This window comes from Aspergillus versicolor, assembly GCF_001890125.1.
Source record: "Aspergillus versicolor CBS 583.65 unplaced genomic scaffold ASPVEscaffold_4, whole genome shotgun sequence".
In the NCBI taxonomy this organism is placed as follows: Eukaryota; Fungi; Ascomycota; class Eurotiomycetes; order Eurotiales; family Aspergillaceae; genus Aspergillus; species Aspergillus versicolor.
The window spans coordinates 2,319,693-2,344,387 of record NW_024467527.1 but is presented as its reverse complement, the minus strand read 5'-3'; the positions used below and the strand labels follow the sequence as shown (position 1 = coordinate 2,344,387).

General features: G+C 52.4%; 12 protein-coding genes across 12 annotated transcripts; 5 read left to right on the top strand and 7 right to left on the bottom strand.

The window, feature by feature from the left end:
* Nucleotides 1-75: 75 nt before the first annotated feature.
* On the top strand, nucleotides 76-2,058 carry ASPVEDRAFT_887386 (uncharacterized protein; the record flags this gene model as incomplete). The annotated part of the gene is made up of 4 exons (XM_040818398.1): nucleotides 76-149; nucleotides 199-564; nucleotides 617-1,749; nucleotides 1,808-2,058. The coding sequence occupies 4 exons, from the start codon at nucleotides 76-78 to the stop codon at nucleotides 2,056-2,058; spliced, it is 1,824 nt and encodes a 607-aa protein (XP_040667668.1).
* Nucleotides 2,059-2,813: 755 nt separating this feature from the next.
* On the top strand, nucleotides 2,814-4,781 carry ASPVEDRAFT_887379 (uncharacterized protein). The gene is made up of 5 exons (XM_040818397.1): nucleotides 2,814-3,255; nucleotides 3,310-3,405; nucleotides 3,451-3,551; nucleotides 3,603-3,874; nucleotides 3,925-4,781. The coding sequence occupies exons 1-5, from the start codon at nucleotides 2,904-2,906 to the stop codon at nucleotides 4,565-4,567; spliced, it is 1,464 nt and encodes a 487-aa protein (XP_040667667.1). The 5' UTR covers nucleotides 2,814-2,903; the 3' UTR covers nucleotides 4,568-4,781.
* On the bottom strand, nucleotides 4,329-7,460 carry ASPVEDRAFT_41459 (uncharacterized protein). The gene is made up of 5 exons (XM_040812348.1): nucleotides 7,197-7,460; nucleotides 6,052-7,143; nucleotides 5,614-6,000; nucleotides 5,322-5,551; nucleotides 4,329-5,274 (listed from the first exon to the last, which is right to left on the bottom strand). Exons 1-5 carry the CDS (start codon nucleotides 7,409-7,411, stop codon nucleotides 4,712-4,714), a joined length of 2,487 nt encoding a protein of 828 aa, XP_040667666.1. The 5' UTR covers nucleotides 7,412-7,460; the 3' UTR covers nucleotides 4,329-4,711.
* Nucleotides 7,461-8,172: 712 nt separating this feature from the next.
* Nucleotides 8,173-9,624, bottom strand: ASPVEDRAFT_52730 (purine-cytosine permease family protein; the record flags this gene model as incomplete). Its single annotated transcript, XM_040814688.1, has 1 exon — nucleotides 8,173-9,624. One exon carries the CDS (start codon nucleotides 9,622-9,624, stop codon nucleotides 8,173-8,175), a length of 1,452 nt encoding a protein of 483 aa, XP_040667665.1.
* A 437-nt stretch (nucleotides 9,625-10,061) lies between these two features.
* ASPVEDRAFT_83424 (uncharacterized protein) lies at nucleotides 10,062-10,949 on the bottom strand (the record flags this gene model as incomplete). The annotated part of the gene is made up of 2 exons (XM_040817384.1): nucleotides 10,062-10,744; nucleotides 10,793-10,949. 2 exons carry the CDS (start codon nucleotides 10,947-10,949, stop codon nucleotides 10,062-10,064), a joined length of 840 nt encoding a protein of 279 aa, XP_040667664.1.
* A 411-nt stretch (nucleotides 10,950-11,360) lies between these two features.
* ASPVEDRAFT_41457 (uncharacterized protein) lies at nucleotides 11,361-12,782 on the bottom strand. The gene has a single exon (XM_040812347.1). The coding sequence runs from the start codon at nucleotides 12,550-12,552 to the stop codon at nucleotides 11,578-11,580; it is 975 nt and encodes a 324-aa protein (XP_040667663.1). The 5' UTR covers nucleotides 12,553-12,782; the 3' UTR covers nucleotides 11,361-11,577.
* A 113-nt stretch (nucleotides 12,783-12,895) lies between these two features.
* On the bottom strand, nucleotides 12,896-13,348 carry ASPVEDRAFT_83422 (uncharacterized protein; the record flags this gene model as incomplete). The annotated part of the gene is made up of 1 exon (XM_040817383.1): nucleotides 12,896-13,348. The coding sequence occupies one exon, from the start codon at nucleotides 13,346-13,348 to the stop codon at nucleotides 12,896-12,898; it is 453 nt and encodes a 150-aa protein (XP_040667662.1).
* Nucleotides 13,349-14,328: 980 nt separating this feature from the next.
* ASPVEDRAFT_130382 (SDR family oxidoreductase) lies at nucleotides 14,329-15,264 on the top strand (the record flags this gene model as incomplete). The annotated part of the gene is made up of 2 exons (XM_040806720.1): nucleotides 14,329-14,642; nucleotides 14,703-15,264. 2 exons carry the CDS (start codon nucleotides 14,329-14,331, stop codon nucleotides 15,262-15,264), a joined length of 876 nt encoding a protein of 291 aa, XP_040667661.1.
* A 749-nt stretch (nucleotides 15,265-16,013) lies between these two features.
* On the top strand, nucleotides 16,014-17,753 carry ASPVEDRAFT_28531 (fungal specific transcription factor domain-containing protein; the record flags this gene model as incomplete). Its single annotated transcript, XM_040810125.1, has 3 exons — nucleotides 16,014-16,133; nucleotides 16,242-16,712; nucleotides 16,761-17,753. 3 exons carry the CDS (start codon nucleotides 16,014-16,016, stop codon nucleotides 17,751-17,753), a joined length of 1,584 nt encoding a protein of 527 aa, XP_040667660.1.
* A 429-nt stretch (nucleotides 17,754-18,182) lies between these two features.
* Nucleotides 18,183-19,346, bottom strand: ASPVEDRAFT_83420 (uncharacterized protein; the record flags this gene model as incomplete). The annotated part of the gene is made up of 4 exons (XM_040817382.1): nucleotides 18,183-18,582; nucleotides 18,644-19,002; nucleotides 19,072-19,143; nucleotides 19,197-19,346. The coding sequence occupies 4 exons, from the start codon at nucleotides 19,344-19,346 to the stop codon at nucleotides 18,183-18,185; spliced, it is 981 nt and encodes a 326-aa protein (XP_040667659.1).
* Nucleotides 19,347-19,949: 603 nt separating this feature from the next.
* Nucleotides 19,950-21,001, bottom strand: ASPVEDRAFT_41456 (fungal specific transcription factor domain-containing protein). The gene has a single exon (XM_040812346.1). It carries the CDS (start codon nucleotides 20,759-20,761, stop codon nucleotides 20,045-20,047), a length of 717 nt encoding a protein of 238 aa, XP_040667658.1. The 5' UTR covers nucleotides 20,762-21,001; the 3' UTR covers nucleotides 19,950-20,044.
* A 914-nt stretch (nucleotides 21,002-21,915) lies between these two features.
* Nucleotides 21,916-23,903, top strand: ASPVEDRAFT_83418 (acyl--CoA ligase; the record flags this gene model as incomplete). The annotated part of the gene is made up of 6 exons (XM_040817381.1): nucleotides 21,916-22,191; nucleotides 22,238-22,603; nucleotides 22,661-22,921; nucleotides 22,977-23,139; nucleotides 23,189-23,511; nucleotides 23,574-23,903. 6 exons carry the CDS (start codon nucleotides 21,916-21,918, stop codon nucleotides 23,901-23,903), a joined length of 1,719 nt encoding a protein of 572 aa, XP_040667657.1.
* Nucleotides 23,904-24,695: the final 792 nt, after the last annotated feature.

Sequence of the window (24,695 nt, the reverse complement as noted above, 5' to 3'; positions counted from 1 at the left end):
GGTGCTAATTCTAGAAGAGGATTGGACACTCGGCAAATACCCGTTCCAATTGTTTTAAAAAAATGCTAGTTATATATGGGAAAGGAATCTCTAATCTTCAAACTAGAAGGCTTCTGGAAAGTACTCGGCCACTATACGTATACAAAAATGTAAGCCCAGACTTCACGTGGGTGGATTTCTGTACTGAATATGTTGCAGGTACACCGCATCTTATGCCTTCTTCGAGGCACTATGGGAGCTGGGAGTCCGAAATTGCTTCGTCAATTTGGGCTCTGACCACCCCAGCATCATGGAAGCAATGGCCAAGGGGCTGAAAGAGAAACCCGACGAGTTCCCCCGGATCTATACCTGCCCCAATGAGATGGTCGCCTTGTCAATGGCTGACGGGTACGCACGAGTCACTAACAAGCCTCAGTGTGTCATCATCCATGTCGATGTTGGCACCTCCGGGCTCGGCGCTGCAATCCATAATGCCTCAGCCGGCCGGGCGCCTGTACTGATCTTTGCGGGTCTGTCTCCATTCACACTGGAGGGAGAGCTGAGAGGATCCCGCACTGAATACATGTCAGTAGCCTTGCTTTTTTCTGTCTGTTATTAAACTAATCCAGGCATCTAGTCATTGGCTTCAGGATGTTCCGGACCAGAAGCAGATCGTGGCGCAATATTGCCGTTACGCTGGAGAGATCAAGACTGGGAAGAACATCAAGCAGATGGTCGGCCGCGCCCTACAATTCGCTACGAGCGATCCAAAAGGACCGGTCTACTTGATGGGGGCCCGCGAGGTAATGGAGGAAGATATTCAGCCTTATACGATACATCCCGAACACTGGGGGCCCTGCGAGACTGCCGCTCTTCCCGAGTCGCATGTAAAATTCATTGCCGACAAGCTTGTTGACGCCAAAGAACCACTTGTTATTACTGGCTACAGCGGCCGGAATCACCAGTCTGTAAAACTACTTACCGACCTTGCAGATGCAGTCCCCGGTCTGCGTGTTCTGGATACTGGTGGCTGCGATATGTGCTTTCCCGCAGACCACCCAGGCTGGCTGGGTATGCGATTAGGATCAGACCCTAGCATCGAAACTGCTGATCTGATCCTTGTTGTCGACTGCGATGTGCCCTGGATTCCTACTCAGTGCCGACCACAGGAAGCGGCAACGGTTATACATATTGACATTGATCCACTCAAGAAACTCATGCCGTTATTCTATCTGCCCGCCGTCCGCAGATACACAGCAGACGCCGCCACAGCCTTGATTCAGATCATTTCGTTCATTCGTTCTTCAACCAATTTACAAGAGGCCTTGCAATTGCCAGTTCACAAAGAGCGACTACACTCGCGGCAGGAACAGTACCAGCAACTCATAAAAAGCCTTGATGACAAGTGCACCCTTCCACCAAATACCACTTCCTTTAACGCCTCATTCCTGTGCCAGAAATTGAGGGAGCTTGCGCCCAGCAATACCGTATACGCCGTCGAGGCAGTCACAAACTCAACCCTTGTATCCGACCAAATCCGCGCCACCGTCCCAGGCCAGTGGATCAACTGCGGAGGAGGCGGCCTTGGATGGAGCGGCGGTGGTGCGCTAGGAATCAAACTAGCTGTCGACGCAGCAAATCCAGACAAAAAGCCACTGGTGGTGCAAATTGTCGGCGACGGGACATTCCTCTTCAGCGTTCCGTCAAGCGTGTACTGGATTTCCCACCGGTGCCAGATCCCGATTCTCACGATCGTGCTCAATAACAAAGGTATGATGATCTCTAAATTACTTCCACTCCCACTGAAATTGTCATCTAATGCTCTCAGGATGGAATGCACCGCGCCGGTCCATGCTACTTGTTCATCCAGACGGGCACGGATCGAAGGCTGATAACCGCGAACTGAACATTTCATTTGAGCCTAGTCCGGACTATTCCGGCATTGCGAAAGCGGCAAGCGATGGGAATATCCATGCAGCGCGGGTGAAAGACGTTGCTGAGTTGGGACGTGTCCTCAAGGAGGCTATTGAGGTTGTCCGCGGGGGAACATCGGCGGTCATCGACGCGCATGTTGCGTGAAGCAATTTATATATACCAGGGTTAAATTATATATGTTATTCAGAAGGATAACTCCACAATTGCCACATACAATACACAAATGTTCTATCTACTTTTTAATGATATTAAATCAAATTTAAAGGTTAAATGCGTATGTAGGCAGTACCTTTAACTTTACTCAGTAGGAAATGGATAGAGAAACCCCTTGGCCAATGAATTGGCACATGCTTGGTGCCGGGTAATTCCCGACAATCACTACCGTCACCCGTTGCCGCTCCTATAAGAAGGACTGATCGTCCGAGATAGAACCAGGATAGAATTGTTGGAGACCCAGGGCTCCAGTAGTGAACACCTTAAACTAGGCACAGCATATATGCAAAGTTTTGCGCCATCTTCACCCATTCAATGGGTCGTCAGAGGGGTACCCCCAGCCAGCGCGGTAATCTTCCCCACATTCGTCACATTCCCATTGCGGGTACTTCCCGAAGCCCTAAATCCCGTTCCGAGCCCGAACATGCTTCCCCTATAGCGCCTCACCCGCTCTCCCCGCAATTGTGAAAACCAACTCATTACCGGGGTAGGCATTATATCTGGGGTGAGTTAACATGAGCAGCCAATTGAGTACTTCTTATGCCCTTTTGTCGGGAGTGAGCACCGGCAATTGAGTATTATGTGCTTCCCAACCCACCAGGAAGGGGACAGACGCATCTCCGACTGTTGACGAGTCAGGCACTGGCTTACCTGTCCATAAATACGAAGGAATCTGTAATAAGTTGAGCACATCAACCGGAATCCAGAAAGAACGCACTTCATTTAATCCTACAACCTGTGGGTTATACGTCTTGACTTGACATCGAATCCTAGAGATGGACTTGGACAACAAATTAGACCTGGAAGGCATCCACGTTGACGATGTCGGGGCAGAATACACTCCCGTCATTTACAGCACTGCCGAAGAGCAGAAAGTAGTTCGGAAGTGCGATCTACGCGTCGTACCAGTCCTCATGGTTCTCTATCTCCTTGCCTTTCTGGACCGCATTAACATTGGTAATGCACGCCTGCAAGGGCTCGAGCATGATCTGGATATGAAGGGAGAGCAATATAACTACGCGCTCTTTATATTTTTCATTCCTTATATTCTCTGCGAGGTTCCGTGTAACCTTATTATGAAGAAGTTGGCGCCATCCACTTGGATCAGTGGGATTATGGTGGCTTGGGGTATGTCGTTTCCCAACTCCCTTCTTTTACAGGTCTATTATACTGACCTATAAGGCTGCGTGACCATTGGCCAGGGGTTCGTCCAAAGCTGGTCTGCCTTGATGGCCTGCCGCTTTTTGCTTGGATTATTTGAAGGTGGATTTCTGCCTGGTATGTGCTTCCTGGGTGTGATAAGCTGCTTACTGACAAGGACAGGCTGCGTCTACCTAATCTCGATGTACTACAAACGATTCGAGCTTCAGTGGCGGGTGACTCTCTTTTTCACTGCCAGTATTCTATCCGGTGCAATAAGTGGGGTAAGGTTCTCTGCAATATTACAAGGAATCTAATTCTCATACCTGGGTCAGCTACTCGCATATGGATTGTCCTATATGGAGGGAGTTTGCGGGTACTCCTCCTGGCGGTGGATATTTATTCTCGAAGGCATCGCGACCGTCGTTATTGCGCTCGTGGCAAAATTCCTGATTGTGGATTGGCCTGAGACTGCTCATTTTTTGCGTGCAAGAGAGCGAACGATTCTTCTTTCACGGCTGCGATCCGACACGCAATCGTTCCCCATGGATCGCCTGGACCGGACGGCCATAGGGAGAATACTGAAAGATAAAAAGATTTACCTGGGGTATGTTGTTCAAAACAATATAAGGAATTCTGACTAACATATACAACAAGTACGGTCATGTATCTAGGTGCGTTAACTACGGGATATACATCTTCATTTTTCATTCCAACAATCATTAAAGGCATGGGATGGGAGTCTTTGATGGCCCAAGTGATGAGCATCCCGATCTATATAGCGGCGGCAATCATGACACTTTGCACATCCCTCCTCAGCGATAAACTGAAGCATCGTTTCGGTTTCGTTCTTTTAGGATGCTGCATATCTACAGTAGGTTATATCATCTTACTTGCACAGCAGTCAGTTGCCGCTGGTGTGAGATACTTTGCGCTGTTCGCTGTCACTGGAGGGGGCTTCATTGCTCAACCTGTCCTTATAGGATGGTTGAGTAACAATATGAGTGGGCATTACAAGCAGGCCGTGGCGTCTGCATTCCAAATTGGATTTGGAAACTGTGGTGGCATTGTTGCTAGCAATATCTTTCTGTCTTCTGAGGCGCCGTCCTATCCTACGGGCTATGGTACGAGTCTGGGATTGATTTGGTTGTGCGTTGTAGCATCTGTCATATTCTTCTTGCTTCTCTGGCGAGAGAATAGGCGGCGGGATCAGGGGGCGCGAGACGATCGGATGGCGCTTGATCCAGATGAAGTGCAGAATCTGGGTGATGACCATCCTGGATTCCGGTTCACATACTAGTTGACGGGATAGAGTTGCAACAGCAAACCAGGTTCAGAAACTGATAGATTGAATCCATGCTTGTCCCCAGTCACAATTACATATGATGAAAAAGATGCTTCACAGTACTTTGAATATACAGATACCAATGCTATCATCCTGGCCTCACAGTAGACCTCCCAACGGGTATCCGTACTCGATGACATCCGTACTAGACTGGGGCATAAGAAGGTCGGTTAGATCTGCATCCCCGCTCCCCAAAAGCGCAGAGATATCGAAGCCAGAACCACCATGATAGTCATTTTCAGCGAATTCCCAGCCCCCTCCAGTTTCGGTGAAATCAATAGGCTCCCCTATTCTTCGTAGACCAGTTTCTCCCTGATGTATAGCGCCGGTACTGATTTCAGTGTCTCCAACCTGTCCTTCAAGATTTCCTTCGTCAGGTGGCCTCAGCGTAGAGTCTCCGGGCCCCATGGGCTGCTGATCACTGACGCGGTGTATTCGGCCCTCAGTGGGCAGGTCAGGACTACGTCGGACTGATAAGATATGCTCACGCAGGGATTCGAGAGATTGGCGATAGCGGCTTGCCAAGGGGTGCGCGTGGCTAAGTACATCAAGGGTTTGGAGACAACTTCGCCAAGCTGTCAGGAGCATGTCTTCATCCAGTAGAGACATGAGAGGTTCGGTGCACTCAGCAATAATCAGGACTATAGCAGAAGTCAAAAGATCTGTTGAAAGTCAGCGACAGGAAGGCATTTCGCGTGGATATGCGTACAGAATAAGCTGAACCACCAAGCACCGGTAGCGCGCGTGATATTGGCCTTTTCTAAGGATCTGACTAACTCGCATGTTCTTTTGACACATGATACGGCGCATTGGACCCTTAGCTGCCCAGCCAGATCGCCGTCAGCAGTGGAACTCGACTTATCAGTTGTACGAGAATGAACAGAAGCGCAGTACACAGTAAAACTTGGTCGATATAAGAGTATCTTCATATGCAGGAACCTGTAACCAAAATATTAGCTGCTGCATTCCGCCACTTACGATATTCAGGTCCAAGCCATTACCTAGCGTGCAGAACATTGGACTGTCTTTTCAACAGCAAGGGAACATCCAGCCCATACCCGCGTTCCCAATGAATGACATCCGGAAATGAGTCTGCCAACGAGTTCAACTCGGAGTCAAGAGCCAGTATAGTGGGGAGGTCTTCGAGTTTATGTCCCGCCTGGGCTTCGGTTTTGTGTGGAGGGTGATAGACGCGTTCCAAGATTTCCCCAAGAATCTTTGCTAATTTGATATTTTGAACATTAAAAATGTGGCGCGAATGGACACCATGCGGCTGACATCCAGCGTCTGAATCCAAGGCCCAGTATTCATCATCGACGGGGAGCGGCAGAGGAACATCTCCGACTGTACGTAGAGAGGGAGGGCGACCCAAAGTCATGCTTATCGTCCTAATCAAGGGACGTTTAGCATGTAGCATGTACCCTTCGCATAGTACTTACATATCCATTTGAACACATGCGTACCAAACTCGCCGCCTCATCTCAGCCTCCAGGCCGGAACCTTGCTCTGAAAAATGTGGTGACTGGAGGCCTAGCCCGACAGCCATGCGACAGGCCAGTCCTACTACATTCCAGCAACGTGCAGGATAGTGAGTACACAGAAGATATTGACCAACCAGTAAGAGAGCCTGAATATGTGCAATGTTCCCCCTATCGAGAATATCGAAACGTATTAGCTTGCTCATCCTATCAAAGAACATGGAAGAGGCAGCCTTCTTCTCCTCAGGAGGGAAATCCGAGAATTCGGAGCCCATCGCGAACATGGCATTAAGGGCACTGAAGAACACGTGGCGAGGACAGCTATTCCCTCCCAGGCCGATATCAGGGCCATCATTTCCTCTCCGCGGAAGATCTGTTGATGTGGTCTCGGCCCAGAGGCGGTTGTAGGCCTGTCGAAAGCTGACAGAGTGCGTCCATGGGTAGAATATATGGCAACTTGAAAAGTATAGACCCAGCAGCATGTCGGCTACACCCCGAGGAGGCAGTGAGAAGTGTTCTTGCAGCAGAGAACTGGGCGCGTCTCTTTCAGATGTTAAATTGATTGATTCCGGCTGCGGTCGTCCACGGGGTCGACGCGGCGGCGGCGCAATCCCCCGTACCAACGAAACTACCGACGATTCTCCATAGAACTCGTCCCCACTGACGTGGTCTAGCTCCTCATTTTGACTTGGTATCGTGACCCCCATAGCGCTGATAGGACTTGGACCGTGAGGGTCCTCACCCGTGGCGTGTCGCTGGGGAGTATGTAGCTGCTGGACATTCTGGTGTCGATAGCTGGGATTAGGAGAAGAATACTGCGGTGGCACTGGACTCGAACCGCTGCAACTGGGGGTGTAACTGGACCCAGTGCGAGACTGGTCGAAGCGGAGGTCGTTATGGTCAGAATGGCTGTTGTTTGGCTGAAGTATCTCTCCAGTCATTTCCCTGAGTGGTTCGGCATTGTGAGTTGAGTTGGGGCGACTATCCCCCTGGTCTGTGACTCCAGCAGCTTGCTGTAGACGGTGCACCTTTTGCTGCAGACTTGTAATATATCTGATCAGCCAGTTAGCGAAGGGCTAAGTATGGTGTTCTGGCTATCAACGTACTCCTGCTCGCTGACACGCTTGGCAGTATTTGCGAGTAAAGTGTAAACACAATCACTTGCCTTACTGTCGCGCTTCTTGCACTGGCTGCAGACCGGTTTCATCCCATCGCACCGGACTTTCCGCTCCCTACAGCTACTGCATGCAAGCGCAACCCGCCTGCGCTTTCGGGGCGGAGTGTCATCTACCCAAGGCGAGTCAGCCGGTGCGCCGCGCATGTCCACTGGCTGATGGGGTGAATATTGCGAAAAGGTACCTGTCGAAGAGGGATCCAAGGTTGCCGTGAAGCAGGCGGGGAGGGACAGACCCGCATTTGGCTGTCTCGTCACGTGCCTCCATTAGGGTTCTATCACCCATAACCAGTCAATCATTGCAGCTGGATGATATATTTGAATATTGATAGCAACCTGAAAGTCATCTAAGTATTGAGGTTGCTGAAATAATTGTATCCAGGGTTCTTTAACACCGAATGTTTTCTGTTAAATCCTTTGGGGTGGTACGGTCATCCCGCAGACTTGGAAGGTTTGAATAATCTTGCTGTGCGAGAGATAGTCTACAGAATCACCGGCTGTTGCTTCTATCGAGCTGTTAATCTTGTTAAACAATATCGTTGCTGCTATCTGCAATGAGACCGCCGCCCGGGAGCTACCCGATAACCACAAAGCAGGGACTCGGGTATTACCCGACCAGACCCCATTTCCATTAGTGGTTTGGTATCTGTATACAGCAGAGCTGTAATAAAAGTCCATACAAACACCACCATACCATCTTATTACCTGCCGTTGTAAAATATGCGAATAAAGAGTTTTTGTACAAGGTAACATTATTCCGGATATATTAAATGATATTTCCCGAGCTCCTGTGGCGAAACAATGAGGGATGTTTAATAACCAGCAGCAGCTTCGTGTTTTCCTATTAAACGATCCACCCTCCGTTGGTATAGCTCAGATACACGATCCTGTATTCTTTCCCAGGATCGTTATACCTTCCAGATTCGCCGCTCCCACAGCCTTAAGGGGACATACAAGACCCCAGACACAGCCACTGCCAGGATCCAACTGATATCAGTCCCATCCGTACCCCCAATACCAGAAGCAATGGGGCCAATCCACCAGGTCTGGCTCATGGAAATAATTGCGACGGCAGTCCCCAAAGTCCAGGCAGTCGTGGCCGCAAGCCCATAGGGGAGCTGGGAGGGGTCATTCCAGACAGAGAGGTCATATTTATATCCCCGCCTCCAGATAAAGTGCTCAAGAAAGAAGACAGTGCAGAATGGAACAAGCCAGTAGGCGCATATAGACAGAAAGCTCGTCAAAACGTCCTCGAGATAATCCCGAGCAGCCATGGAAAGAACCAGAAATATAGCACTGCCAGCGAAGGACCAAGCCATACGTGATATACGAAGAAGCTTTGTTGATATCATCTGTGCACTCAGACCCAGAGAATAGATATTAGCTGTCGTGACGGCGGCGGTGGATAGTCCAAGAAGAAATTCAACGACATATCCAAACTTGCGGACTCCTGGAGCCCTGTCCTCGAACACTGAGCCAACGAGTCCGCCCATTCCGCGCTCATCATATGAATTCTGAAACCTAGGATTTGGGCTGGAAAGAAGGGTTCCAAAGGCCGCGCCCAGCAGTTCAAGTAGCACCTGGCTTGATAACAAACCACCATAGGCATAGGAAAATGTTTTCCAATCATTGATATCAGGGCGTATGTAAACACCATAATCGGCAGCCATTGGAGCCCATGCAGCCTCAAACCCAATGATTGACGTACTAAAAGAGAGTACATTGGAAGCCTCAGCACTCCCATGGCCCATTGGGACATTGACAAAATGCAAAGCACCGAATCCCGCAGTGATACAAAAGCAAGTCAGCATGACAATCCATGAATACCTGGTGTATATATGGAAGACCCTGTATCCGAGAAGCCCCAGAGTGATGGCGACCAGGCCAACAATCAGAACCGAAATGGCCATAGGTAACTTTCCGGAACCCACGTCGTGGAGCACCGAAGCTCCAGAGAGCGCATTCACGATTGACCATCCGAGCATATTTATCAGGTAGAGAAAGGCCAGTATCTTCGAAGGCCACCAGCCAAAAGAATAACGTGGTATGACCATTGTACGCAATCCGAGCTTTGGACCGAACCGCGCAGCCAGGGCTGGAAGAACCGCGCCGACTATATTGAACAATATAATTGCGAGACATGAATCCCACCAGCCGAGCCCAAACGTTGTTGGGCCAAGGAATCCCGTCGCTAGGGTCGCGGTATTGCAGTTCGCCGCGAAGAAGACCGTAAACAGATCCCGTGGGTGTTGATCGGTACGCAGCTCCTCTGGGACGGGCTCGATTCCAAAATCCTCGACATTGAGCTTGTCACACCACCGCCGTACTTTCGGCCAGAATGGAGTGCGTGAGATGGCCATCGGAAGCTGAAGCTCTTAATCAGAACAGCAGAGGCTCGATATATAAGCGGCCTCGACCCCCTTACTTCCTGGCGGCCTAGTGCAAATCGCAAAAGGGCAGAAGAGAACCCAATAAGCCTCGAAGAACGAGAGCGGTCTGGAATCAACTTTGTGTCACCTTGCGAGGTGAAGGAAGATCTCCGGGGAGCATCAGTGTACAATCTGCCTACGGCTACAGTCGGGTATCTGGATAGCCCTAGGGACCAGGACCCACCGTTAGAATAAAGTTAACGAGCTGTCCGTTATCTAGGAGCCTGGCCAGATATGGCTCTAAATGTATCTCTCGGTATCGCGCATGCAGAGGACATGTTTTTTTTTCGAATACCGGTTGTTTCGAAGAATTTTGTTGCACAGGGAGTCAACAATAATTAACTGCCATTATATTATGTACAAGTCGCTCATTTCCCATTATCTGCAGGAAGCTCAACAGTTTCGCCAGAGTACAATTCCTGCGGAGGTGCCCTTGCCTCGGTCTCCACAGCATGGTGACCATCCAGCTCATGGCGAACATGCTCTTCAGTCGGTAGCTCGGGCTTTTCATGAAGCTGCTCTGGTCCACTGCCTTGTTCCGCAGTATCCTCGGCGTTTTTACGTCGATTGCGCCTCCTAATTATTAGGAAGGCTGCCCCTATAATTCCAGAAACCCCGGCGATTGACCCAACAACTGGACCGGCGATCCACGCTCTAGACTCTGAAGTTGACGAGTCATCGCTAGAGGCGTCTTGCTCTGAGCTTGCGTCCGTAGTCGTTTCTGCTCCACTGGATTGAGTCGCAGTAGGGGCACTGGTGGATGTGGGCGACTTTGTCGGCGATATGCTGCCCATGACACTCCCAGTCTCCAAGATCACAGACATCGCGGAGACCATTTCTGAGTGATCACTGGTATACAGAGACTGGCACAGGTTGACGATCTTGAGAGCATCCTGCGCATCCACAGTGTCGAAATAATCGCTGAGCCCACCCTCGTCTCTAACACAGTCGGCGCAGGTCTTGATGTTTTCCAGAAACAGTGAACCAAGCCCTCTCTCCTTGTCGCACAGCTCCTCTGTCCTCCCAGGGTCGTAGTCCATTTCGAGATACCCTGGCTTGTTAGTTTGATCGGTCGATATCCTAGGGAATGGATACGTACTGCAATAACCGTAGCACCCCGGGTTTGCTGATGATGTTGAATATGTTGATGTTGATGATACTGTTGTTGTTGTTGTTTCTGTCTGTGCAGCAGCAATACCACTGACCATCGCAACAGAGACCAGCCTGGAGATAAGGGCCAGCATACGGAGCTCCATGGCTGCAGACTCCTGCCTGCGTGGCTGAAGCTGGAACTGGGACTGACAATGGGACTGGGACTGGGACTTTCCAGACAAGAAAAAGCGGATCGAGCCGAACAACAACATTAAATAAAAAAAAAATGAGAGCTGCCATCTGAAACGCTGCACTGGGGCTATGCACTAAAGTCCCTTGGCGTCCCCAGGCTGGTTAGCCTGGAAGGGTCTCGGACGCCCCTGAGTCGAATACGATAAGGAGAAGAAATGAGCCAAGGAACGCCTCCACTGACGCCAACTGCTTCTGTCTTCGCGCAAAGAAACGGGTGGCTATGCTGGTTGCCAAGGGTCTGATCACTGCGTCAAGCGAGGACTCCCCCCACTCTTCTGGTCCTGCTACTTGACTGGGATAGCACGAGAATGTCTGTCTGGGGTCGAAATATCTGGTAACTCTCCGATGAGCGACAGCACTAGTAGTATTGGTTATCTAGACGTCCCGGCCAGTGCCAATTAAGACTATTTATGCTCAGCCACTTCTATTGCTTCGAATCCATACAAAGTATTTGACAGTCGGAGGTGCTGCTCGAAAGACCTTTGATAGCCTCGCTCGCATTCATGCACAAGGTGAAAGCAGCTAATCCAACGTTGAAGCTCAAATTGCTGCAACAAACCGATGGCGGACAACATTGCCGTCATCCGACTCAACCCAGGTGCCATCCCCCAAGGGCTGAAAGCCCTCAGCTTCATCATTATGCGGGTGCGCGTCGAGGCGGCCAAGATGTGCCCCAGTGCGTACATCCACGGCATGATAATGCACCCACTCCTCGTCCTCAGTCTCACCCTTGACTGTAACGACGGCCGTATTCAAATCAAGAAAGCCGCCAATATAGTGTATACAAGCTTCATCATCCTCATCATCCTCATCACCCTCATACCCAAAATCCTCGACAGACACGCGCAGCAAAACGTCCCCGCCAGGAAACGCATGGAAAGCAGCGTCGCCCACATTGTGGTCAACCGTCATGAACGTCCGCCCATCAGGCGCCATATCAAGCAGACAGCGGTCTTCCCACCCGTATGAGTGTAACTCGATCTTATCGTTATCGCCCGCAAGCACAGCCCGGTACATCTTCACCCCATCCTGGCCCTCGCCGACATCGAACAGAATATTCCGCCCGTCGGGATGCACGGTAATGATCGCGCCCTGCCCAACACTATCCAGCTCTTCCCTCGCGATCTCGGCTCCCGAGGAAGCGTCGAGAACGACTAACAAGTCCGGTCCGCAGTCGTTCATCGCATCAGGGCGATAAACCCACAGGTGGGACCCGTCCCGAGAGAAAGCACATCCGCCGCCAGCCACACTGTTAGACTCGGGGCTAGGCTCGAAGTCGTGCCGCCAGAGCGGATGTCCGGTTTGATTTATGCATATTGCACTGTAGCGGTTGAGGTAGACTGCGCGGTCCAAGCTTGCGCTTACGGCGTGGGTTAGCCATCTGGAGTTGTCGGTGGTGTAAGGGTTAATCGAATATGTGGCTGCTGGTTTCAGACTTCCTACGGTCATTGGGGAGGAATGGGTGTAGTAGGCACGGATCTCGCCGTTTACATAGCGAGTGACGGCGGGCTGCATGGCGGCTGTACAGAAGGTGTTGAGGTGAAAATGCGTTGCTGTCAGGGAGGAGGGGTTGGGAGGGAGTGAATTCTGTGGTCTCGTATTCGGTGACGATCAATGGAGCCTCGCAATTGTCCGTTGGGATCCCAGCCTTACCCATCCCAACCTGCCAGTCATGCAAGGTCTTGATTACGCCTCTTATGACCGCACTCTGAGACTGGATGACAAGTATTACCTGTCAACATTTAGCCGCACTCAGCTTCTCAACCTGCACGAAAAGGTCCATTTCTAGAGCCTCACCGGATACAACAAGACAAGCAATAAGATATCTGGTTATTTCGCAATCACGCGGCACTCGGTATTAGAAAATTACTTTTCTGCTCTTAGCCTTATAGAAGATGGCCGTAGTCTTGGGAGGCGCAGTAAGGGAGAGCCCACCGTCTGAGGTGAGGTAATGCCGGGTGAACTGAGTCCTGGCAAGCGGAAACTGGGTCTCCGGTCGATCTACTGTGTCGCTAAAGGGTCTGAGTCCAAGATTGAGGATGCTTAGCCTGACTGACAGGTCACCCCAGCTCTTCAGCGTCCGCAGCGTGTGAGCCGCGCTCGTCCAGGAGGCAACAATATAAATCAGGATTGTGATGCGTTCGGGATGCGCCCGCTTATCCTCCCAGTAGGCATTCCACAGATTGTTCTTCTCGTCTTTCAACAAGGCCGAGGCGTCTTCAAACTTGCCCTGGCTGACAAGCACTTCGGAGATAAGGTCGTGGAAGCCCCAGAAGGGGATCCCGCCCTCACATAGATTGTGCCGGTACATGTTTCTGAATCCTCCCCACGGGGCAAGAGCCGCGAGTTCCTCTGGGTATATGGCACTGATCTTCCACTGCTAAATCGCCAGCCAGCTATTCCCAGTCAGGGCAACCTTTCCGTTGCACCAGGGCTGCTTGGAGACCCAAGTCACGAACTCCGCCCTATCTTAGGTCTCCTAGTGGCCAAAGTAGTACAGGTTGCCTTCGGACGAGAATGAACCTCGGATATCCACGTTGATCACGGCATATTCATGCGCACACCAGAATGCAGGATCCGGGCCCTCCCACTTCTGCAAGTTCGACAACCACTCCCGAGGCACGCCAGCACGGAGAGGGAGGTTGTCCAGCCATGTATTCCCTTTCTGCTTTCCATATGGACCCATGTTTTGGGTACCTCGTGCTCAGCAGCGTTCGTCATACAACCTGCTAGCAACACTCTCTGCATAGGACGGGGGCACTCACCATGCGATGAGCGCAGGGACGCGCGCTTGTACCGCCGGCTCTAGACTCTTGTAGCGGCCTGGGAGAAAGATGTCGCTGTATAAAGTGGTACCGTCAGAAAGCGCCATGGGGTACTCTCGTGCATCGCGAGATTGGTTGGGAGCCGTAAATGGCCAGGCTGCACCTGGTCACCGGCCATGCCTGTTCTTTGATTTTTATCTGCTGCTCAATGGCAGCCTGGAATTGCGTGTCGTCCATTTGGATAGTCGGCCTGGGTGAAGAAGGAATGCGGACTCTCCACGTCAGTTTGAGGGTCTCCGTAGCGACCGTTTATGGCCCCAGTATCTGGATGGGGAGGTTCCGGGGGTAGTGGGACGACCGGGGCTTTGGAAGGCCGTCGGTCCGATGCGTTTCCCGGGGGGTTATGGCCTCGGTAACAGGAGTCTTAACGACCTACAATGTTTTGAGTACACAAACTATATATGCCTGTCCTCTCGCCCCCCCCCGAGCAATGGCTTCTCTACAGCAAACCCTAGTTGTCGACGCAATGCCTGTCCCTAAGGAGGAGTACGTCTCCGATGTGTGGAGAAAGGACATTTTCCGCGGGCAGGTTGTCTTTTGTACCGGGGGGAATGGCACGATCTGTTCCGCACAGGTCCGAGCCCTTGTGCATCTGGGTGCGAACGCGTGCATTGTCGGACGAAACCAGGAGAAGACCCAGGCAGTCGCGCGTGACATCGCCACGGTGAGGGAAGGAAGCAGAGTGCTGGGGATAGGTGGGATTGACGTCCGGGACCTTGGACTGCTGGAACAAGCTGCAGCCCAGTGTGTCTCAGAGCTTGGAGGGATTGACTTTGTCATGTAAGACATGCCCTGCCGAAGAACAGTAATTTCTCTCATCCGCTGACCCACTGGATGCAGAGCTGGCGCCGCTGGGAATTTTCTCTCGCGGTTCTCCGACGTCACGTCCAATGCGTTCAGAAGCGTGCTCGACATTGACGTCCTCGGGTCCGTCAACACAGCCAAGGCGACTCTCCCACATCTGGTCAGTTCGATCAAGACGGGGTCCCCCCGAGCCTGCGGCCGGATTGTCTTCATGTCCGCCACGCTCCATTACACCGGGTTTCCACTACAAACGCACGCAGCAGTTGCCAAATCCGGAGTCGACGCTCTCTCGTCTAATCTAGCTATTGAGTACGGGCCTCTTGGGGTTACCAGCAATGTGATCAGTCCGGGGCCAATATCTGGCACGGAGGGGGTGCGCCGTCTCTCTACGAGCCATGCTCAGGCCCGCAGGATCCCTCTCGGCCGGTACGGAACAGTGCGGGATATTGCAGACGCAACGGTGTACCTGTTCTCGGAGAGCGGAAGCTACGTGAATGGACAAGTGCTGGTTGTGGATGGTGGCGCCTGGCGGACTCTGGCAACGATCTCTGGCGACGACCAGGCGTATCCGGAGGTCGTGCTGGCCCCCAAACTGTAAGCTCCACGGGACGGCTTAACGGCTCTTACTCGGCGCATCTATAGCGGTAATACTGCATCCTACAAAACATGAAGCAACTGGATGTATGGTAATACGTACTTATATATCACTCTCGGTTACATCTTGGCTAGAATCATGTTGCGTATGATATCAGCTACAGTGTTCAACGTTCCTAGAGAGAACAGCGACCCACTGACCCAGTCGTTGAAAGAGTTATTTCAGGTCATTACGCAAGGAGATTAATTATTTCCATGCTGAACAAACAAGCCTTTGTCTTACTGTGGGTTATGCGGAGAACATCCTTAACTCTTAAACCAAGTGGGCGCTTGTTTCGCTTCCAACAGTATGACATTTGCGTTTTCTATTGGTTTGCTCATGGCACGGTACACCGTTTCATGTGCATGCAGTCCCCGGATAGTCGTGTCGGGGCAACCGCTTAGGAGCAAAACTACAGCCGCAACTGTCCGGGGTGGGTAATCAAATTACGGTCATCAGAGAGGTTTTGGAACTGCCAGAACGGCATGGCAGGCCTGTACACTCTATTGTGGCTGGTTACCTTGATAGGAGAGTGCAGACATAGATCACCTATGTCAACAGCTTGCAACTGTCTGGTTTGATGGATATATGGAACAGCCACCCGGGACTCATTCGTCACCGTTACATTGCGTCGGAACAATCCTTCCACGGAACTTTGCACTTTTCCCCCGGAACTACCAGCATCCCCTGGACAGATATTTGGCAACACCGCAATGAGTCTGGCAAGGAGAGGCCCTGAGGTCTATGGTCGTGGGCATGTTTCCGACCTTCCGCTCCTCTGTTGCCGCACTAGGCACTTCCTCGACCCCGACACAACTCCAGCCAGAATAACCGTGACTGGCTCTGTTTGATGCGATGGACAGTGATCAGTTGGTGACTTGCTATCAACTCAACTCTGCATACTAACTGTGTCCAGGGAATCTGAACACGACAATGAACAGTTCCAACTCCAGCGACATATGAGGGCAGTTCCCGGCGTAACAGCCAGCTCTCCTATTGACCACATCCTCCTCACCGTCCAGGATTTACTGGGCCCGGAACATCAAGACGGCAATAATAAAGAGTCCGAGAACCGTAAGGCCTCGGTAAAGCCAGGGCCCTTTACCTGGCTCGGATCGCGCATCACAACAGCGGATCTCCTGACTCATTTCGGTATCATGCAAGTCCCGCCGCCTGACGTCCGTCTCCAGTTTCTCCGTACCTTCATCAAGTATGTGTACCCGGGCTTTCCGTGCATAGATGTAGCCTCTGTTGAGTTGCTGCATGGGCACTGTGATCATGATACCTCCAGTCCCCTGCTCATGTGGGCCGTCCTTTCGGCTGCTTGTCCGTTTGTCAACGGCGCGGCGCTACGAGGCGCTGGGTATGCTACTCCCATCGAGGCACAGGAGGCGATGGCGAAAAAAGCCAAGGTCAGATGCACCTTGATTTGACAGGCAGCATTGCTGACATTGCATTAGCTGGCATATGAAATGGGCGTAGAGGGCGATCCTATCCGTCAGGTTCAGTCCCTGTTGCTGCTCCCGCTCTGGGAAGGACAGGGTATTGGTAACAAGGGGGTTGGCTATTGGCTTGCACATGCAATAGCGACAGCGGAGAGGTTTTCCCTGCATATCGGGGAGGCCGACAATCCAGTCCGGGGCTTGAAGAAACGCATCGCGTGGTGTCTTTTTATTCGAGACGTACAGATTGCTCTCGCGCAGCACCGGCCGTTCCAAATGCGCGATCGCAAGACATGGACAGCCCTGTCCCCAATCACGATGGAGGATTTTCCTCCAGCAAGCGACAAGTCTGCAGCAACAGTCGACCGTTTTAGTCCATTCGCTGGCCTTCAGGAACGGCTCAACTCGCTTTTCGTACACAAGGCTACGCTTTATCTGGTGGTTGCCGACTTCATCGATTGCCTGTACGCTACATCATGGACGATTAACGAGAGAGGCGACCTCTCCCCTACTCTGTCACCACGGCAAGGAGTACCTGCAGCAGAGCTAGCCTCCCACCGGGGCAGCTTAGAGACATGGCTCCGCGAGCTAGCAGGCAAAGTCAAACCGTGTGTCGATAACGACTCAGCTCTGGTCCTGTTGATCGTCACGAGTCTCCGAATCGAGTACCTCTTCGCTGTCTGTGCGGGTGTTCCTCGTCACAATCCAGAGAATAGGGTACCAGCCATCCCACCGTCCGTCCTTTCCTGCACCGAGGGCATTTTAGCACTCATACGCAGGCTCCACTCGCATAGACTGAGTTTGTTATTGCCACCTAGCTGCGCAGCCGCGCTCCTATTCACGACAAAGGTATACGCAGCGGAAGTCGCGCGTGTGGGGGCCGGTGACCAATCGTACAGTTTCTCACACTATATGGTTTGCGTTGCTTTGTTGAGAGCGTTTAATCGGGTGCATCCTCTGCCCAATGTGAGGAATCCACTGTTTTCGCCAGGGTCGACGGTCACGACGTAGTAGTTAGATAGCGCCGATGACTAAAAATCAAGGATCTTGAAAATATGTAGCGTATTAGAGGTTGGGGTCTACTTCAAGTCCAAAATGTCAAGTCTTTTATAGGTTTTTTGGAGCAGATACGATGTGTCTGCTCTGTACACCAGTCTCAACCAAGGACTGTGGATTATATTAGATTCAATGAATCAGCCCTTTATATTCTTCAGGTGGTGGACCAAATATTACGTACGCCACGGAGTTCGACAAAACCCCATTTCCTATGCTTGGTCTGAAGCAGGTCAAAATATCCATGGATGCCTGCTTAAACCAATGATAGAAGAAGATAGCCCAGCCTTGAAGCGCCCTAACACCAATATTATACCCACCATCATATCGTTAGAACTCGGTTTGTAAATCCAAACACCCTATCCATACAGTTTGTGCCTGGAACCCCTACCGGCTCGGCACTTCCAAGCGGAAATCCTGCATGACGTATATCGTTCTTTCAACGGGAGCAACGTTGCCTATGGTGAGGGCCTCGTTGTCATCCTCATCCCCTTGCTCGCGGCTCGAGCAGCAGAGCGCATTGCTGGGCCGAGCTGGGAACGAGGGCGTGTGCATGTGTGGATATGTGTGCGTATGACGGACGGGCGTAGACGGATCAGAGGTCGAGAGGAGCCTGAGTCGGGTGAACAAGGGGCGCAGGGTCGTTGCGGCGGTGGTGATGATGCAAAGCCCCATTTCTGTGACTGTGAAGATCGCGAACATGATCCGGCGCCATGAGTCTGGATGGCCAATTGGAAGCTTGAGGCCCGAGGCAAATACCGCTCGGAGGATGGTAGCTATAAAGGGGCTTGCTATCCCATTAGTGATGGTTTGCGCGCGAGTGGGATAAAATTCTGGTGTGAACATACCTGGGCCCCATAAGCATAAGCAGGAGAACAGAGAGCTTCTTGGAAGTTTTCAGTTGCAGGCCGGAAATAATCTTCACGCACAACACGGCTAATGAGATATCACAGCCGACTAGGATTCCTGCGTGGAGATACGATGGAATGACCATGGCCTTGACGCAAGTCGCATCGGAATCAGACCGGCCGCACTGCGTAAGAATCCAGCAAAAGTAGAAGACAGTGTATACCGTGATCGTCCCTGTAACTGCCGCGGTGACTCCGATATAAAACCGGTCACACAGGAGAGGACGCACTGAGAGTGTGAAGGAGAATTTGATTGCCCAAGTCGAGAGTATGTAGAGGAGCTCAAAAGCCACGAAGAGCTGAGAACTTGTTAGCCACTTGTCATCTGGCGCCTCTCTGCAGGATAACTCATGAGTGACATGACCGACCTTCGAGAAGCTATTGCCGAGCGTAGCCTGGAACCCAGCAAGCACACAAGCACATGAACCGGAGCAAAGCAGCTGTAAAATCCGTTAGAAGATCTGACGTACGCCCGAGGAAGATAAATGCGCACCAGAGATATCGTGGCCAGAATATCATCGATTCGAAACACTCTCATGATGTACACTCGCGCTAGGTAGCGCAAGGCCATCATCACCCAGGCGAGACAAAGGAAAGCAACACAGACTGTGATAAAGGCCGTTTCGTACGTCGACCGACTCATTCTGGATTAACGTTGTGACGGGTTCCAAAATGCTCGCGATGGTTTGTTGTCTCCCGACGAGGTCATGAGAAGGACATACCTAAGAAGCGAGGTGAAATCGTAGTCCGGGGAGATGCTTCATAGGGTCTGTCCCTCGTCGTCATTTAGAGTTCACTCGGTGCAGGAGAACACAGAGCAAAAACCCCTATTGTAATCCTGGCACCCCTAAGCTGTTTGTGTCCATAGGCTGAGCTCCCCCGTGTGGGGGAGCCGCCGAGTGTCTGGTTTCTCATCTGACCACCGCCTTGAATATCTCGTAAAACGGTGGAGGAATCGCAAACGAGTGATTATGGCGCCAGGTGGAGATACCGTAATCAAGTGATAAATTTTTCTTTTTTTCCCATTTCCTTTACGTACTGCCCGCGATGGCCTCGGCCAGCCAGGTTTCAGCTTGACGGATTCCAGGAGCGGCATTTCTCCTCCCGGAGAGGAATCGGGAGGAGCTGAACCAGGGTTTCGGGCCAGGATTCCCCAGGATTTGGGCCGAGAAAAAGTTGGCCAACAGCATTCAAAGGGGTGCAAGACGACAATGCGCTTGTTGGACCCGCGGAACTGTCACCTCATCAAGTCCCCTGGATCCACAAGGCCAACTCCGGTGGGGCTGCTTGGCTACGTTTAGTACTACGAATCCTCGAGGCTGGAACACGGTTTTATAGAAACTAGTGGGTGTTAAGGTGGAGTATACACTGCCCCGGGAATGCGCCTCCGGGAGCAACATATTGCACCGGGTTCAACGCAACGGTCCCAAATCCCATTTCCATTTCGCCTTCCCTCGTCATTCCCGACAGCGTGCTTTGTGTGTCGCTGGATGGCTCGTCTGGCTGGGAGGCGAAGGGTACATACACCGCCCCTGGTGGCCCGGGCCCTGGGGGAGGGGGTACCTGCGCCGGCGTTGGTGCCCGCTGTGTCGGGAGATCCATCCCTACATGAGCAGCACTGTGAGTAACGATGAGTAAGGCGTGCAAAACTGTGACCACATCGCTCTCATAGCGATAGTCGTACAGGAGTCGTGTCCGTTGGTAGAGTTCTTTCCGTGCCTCCGCTCGTGAGCTATAGCCGGCACTCTGCAGGTAAGACATGTCGACAAATGCGGCGCCCGCAAACATGATCGCTTGGAAGATAAGCAAGCTCAGCTGAGAGGAACCGTCGTACCGGTGCATCGACGTGCAGAATCGGGGTAAATCGAAGAGAGGTAGTTTGGGGTGCATGAAGCCCAGATAGCTCGCCATCAACTCGTTGCGGAGCCGGGGGGGTGGAAGTGAGAAGCACCCCATGCGCGTCAGGTAATCGGCGCCTCGCGTACAGATACTGGCCGGAGGGTCACAGATGTAACTCGGTAAAGAAGGCTTCGTGAAGGCGACGGTGGGAGTGTCCATTGAGCTCCATTTCTGTAGTTGGCGTTCGGCTGCCGTATACGGTGCGCTGGCAAGTAACGAGATGTGCTCTTCGATCCCCCAAGGGGGTATCTGAGGTTCCTCGTCATGACTCCAGACAGAAGCTGGCGACGATCGGTGCATCGCCGCCTGACGGTCAGGATGTGGCAATTCGCTATTGCTTTCTGAGTGCATTGCACCCATCTGCTTTTCATCCTCTACCACAAGCGGCCTACTGTGTTGCTGGCGACTAGTCTCGGCTTTGTCCTTCTGCGACGATTTCCCAGGATCCTTCTTATGACCGCCTTTCGGTTTTGGCTCGCGGATGTACATCGAACTAGAGGAGCGGTCAGTTGGTCGGTTGCAAGGCTGAGATTGCAGGACAATCAACCCACCGTCTGTTTCTCTTTGCTGGAACAACGCAAAACGCCCCGGTGAAATTGCAGTTGGTGCAAGGGATTGCGCCTCCAACGTCGCAACGAATCTTGCGCGCTCTGCAGCTGGAGCACGCCGCCGGAGCTCTCTTCTTCTTCTCGGGACCACTCGGTAGCTCGGTGCTGTGTGCCGGAATGGCCCAGGGGGCGGCCTGGTCGGGGGACATGAACAATGTGTCCATCTTCTTCGCAGCGAGAAGAGATTGGGTGGCTGTGACAAGGGGAATGTGCACGGCGGAAAGCTCAAAGAGCCCTCGTAGCTGTGCAAAGACCGGGTAGAGTGCTCAAGACAAAGAGCCAGAGCTCCCGAATCGCAAAGACAGAGGAAGGGGGGCGAGTGGTCTTCATTGAGGGCGCGTTCTCCGGCCAGGCCCTTCTTGCCAGGGAATTGACCAAGTCACACTGCCGTGTTACTGGACGCCACTGCTCCAGGGAAAAATCCAGGAGGCGCCCTGCCTTCCATAGAGTTTACGGATCGTGTCATCCAAGATTTGAATTCCATCTGATTGGGTATCGTCGTTCAATGTGCAATTGCTGCTTCCGGGGAAGTAAGAGTTCGTGTCGTCCGGGGGAGTAACATCTGCGTACGAGTGCAAGTATGTCCGGGGTATGGAACACCGAGGGCTGACCAGCGAGCCTCGGATCTTGGTACGTCTCTTCCGATTCAAATCCTCCACTGTATCCCTTCTCACAGACCCCAAACTTCCCATTCCAGTTGAGGCCATGGTCTTCACCTCACCGGCGTGGGCAGGCCAGCTCCCGCCGATCCCTGATGACATCCCGCTGAGCGAGTTTATGCTGAGCGAACATCATGGCCGACTATCTCTTGACCGGTCAAGCAACCCGTTTACATGCGGGGTTACAGGCAAGACATTTTCGTCCAGAGAGACTGTTGACCGGGTTGATCTGATCTCTCGGGCGCTTGGGAGGCGGTTGCAATGGGATGCTGAGGCTGGGAATGGATGGGATAGGGTCCTTGCTATCTTCTCCTTCAACAGTGTAGGTCATTCCTGTTCGTCCAAAGCGACACGGGCTTACTGGACAGATTGACACTATGCCTGTCGTGTGGGCTGCCCACCGACTGGGCGCCGTCGTGACCCTCGCGAACGCAGAGTACTCGGTGCCTGAGCTGGTGCATCAACTGAAAGACTCCAAAGCAACCGCATTATTCACCTGTAGCCCACTCCTCCCGGCAGCTATAGAAGCCGCAATCAAAGCTGGCATTCCAGAGTGCCGGATATTCCTCCTCGACGTGGCGATGCCCGGCCCACGAACGAGTTTCAGGTCCGCCTCGCAGCTGGTAGAAGAAGGTATACATCTGGCACCGATCGAGATGCAGCGATGGCCAGCCGGTGAGGGTGCACGAAGGACGGCCTTCCTTTGCTATTCCAGTGGGACATCAGGACTCCCGGTAGGTGATCCTGGGCTCGCTGAATCCTTGGACAGGAACTGACTGACTTGTACAAAGAAAGGGGTCATGATCTCGCATTACAACGTGATAGCGAACACGCTTCAAATCGCGACCTTGGAGCAAACGTACCGCGCCAATCTACCTTCGCCCGGGTCCGAGACTGCGCTGGGCCTGCTACCACAAAGCCACGCCTACTCGCTTGTGGTTATCTGCCACGCCGGTTGGTATCGCGGCGATCAGACTATTGTCCTCCCGAGATATACCTTCGCGTCCTACATGGCCGCTATCCAGGAATTTAAGATTTCGTCACTATTCCTGGTAAGACATCCCACTCCACAGTTCCGGCTAGTGGCTAACATTTTGGCCTGACCAGGTCCCCCCCATTATCATAAACATGGTCCAGAATACTGAGCAATGCCGAGCGTACGATCTGAAAAGCGTGCGGTCGGTGTTTACCGGCGCCGCCCCGCTGGGAGAAGAAACCGCGCGGAAGCTTCAGGAGCTGTGTCCCGGGGTAGTCATTCGGCAGGCATACGGTACGTGATCCGGTAGAAGATTAAATGAAAAGATTCTAACAATATATAGGGCTTACCGAGACCTCCACCGCGGTTGCGGCAACCCATCACGAGGATGTTTGGCTTGGCTCGTCCGGCGTTCTGTTGCCGGGGGTCAAGGCTCGCCTCGAAGACCCACAAGGGAGGGAGATCACGACGTATGATACACCCGGGGAGATTGTGGTTTACAGCCCAGGCAACACGCTTGGTTATCTGAACAACGCAGAAGCAACCAAGGAAACCTTCCAGGACGGCTGGGTTCGCACTGGAGATGAGGCGGTCATCCGGTTAAGCCCGTCAGGCAGCGAGCATATCTTTATCGTGGATAGAATCAAGGAACTCATCAAGGTTAAAGTTAGTCCAGGGTCCTGCACAGCTTCCACGAGGAGGGCAGAGTTTCGCTAACGTACTTACAGGGCCTACAGGTCGCCCCGGCTGAGCTCGAGGCGCATCTGCTCACGCACCCCTTGGTCGATGACTGCGCGGTGATCGCAATCGCACACCCATCCAGTGGCGAGGTGCCTAGGGCCTTTGTCGTTCTGAAGGCTGGTCATGATGTCGAGCAGGGAAGGGCTGCCGAGCTGATACAGAAGCATGTTCAGGACCACAAAGCACGCCATAAGTGGCTGAAGGGCGGGGTCATATTTATTCGTGCTATCCCGAAAAGCCCAAGTGGGAAAATCCTCAGGCGGCAGCCGCGGGACATAAAGAAGAAAGAATCCAGGAGCAGTCGCTCAAAGATGTAGAGTTCTAGCTCATGGGATACAGAGTGTATTGGTACCAAGGCCAGTCAGTCCAGGGGCCCGACGAATAGTAGTGGAATATAATATATAGCGTAACTACCCCCTGTGTCGTCGGATATTTGTCCTGTACCTGTGCTGCTGTAGCAATATGTCTTCATCGATCGTTGGACACAAGTTCCCACCGCGTTCAGTGCCCGAGATGTCTGCCCGTTCATGGCTAGTATCGGCGTCCGAGCAGACGACTCTCATATTCTACGCTTGCAATGCGGTGAATAACCCCCCAGCGGGGGCCGCCCTTCACTGGTGATATATCGTCAACGGCCAGCGCCTGCTCATGATCCTCAAACCCTTCTCTACTACAAGCACCGGGCGTGTGAGCGACTGGGAGGACATCCAGTTCGTCACCCGCGCGTCCACCGGCCAGTCAGGTTCTCAAGAATTTAGTATGGGAAGATTTTGGATCCGTAGAGTTCTGGCTGGCCTGCTGATTCTCGCCAGGTGCGCCGTTGGCTGATATTCCTTGGCCGGTCGTGACAATATCCGCTTTACCGACTTGTTCATCTACATCGACTAGTCGGACTCTGCCGGGGACGAAGTCGTTCGCGTAGGGGGCCATCTACGCAGATCTAGAGGGGAAGGGGCGTGAGACACAAAATAATGGAGCCGAAAACAGCTCGAGAATAGGGAAGAATTGGTGGTAGCAGTGTTGGTATGGTCCCTTCTCCACTCACCCAAAGGGCGTGTTACTTCATATAAATAACCAGGAAAATGGGGTGACCGTGTTTCCATGCGGAG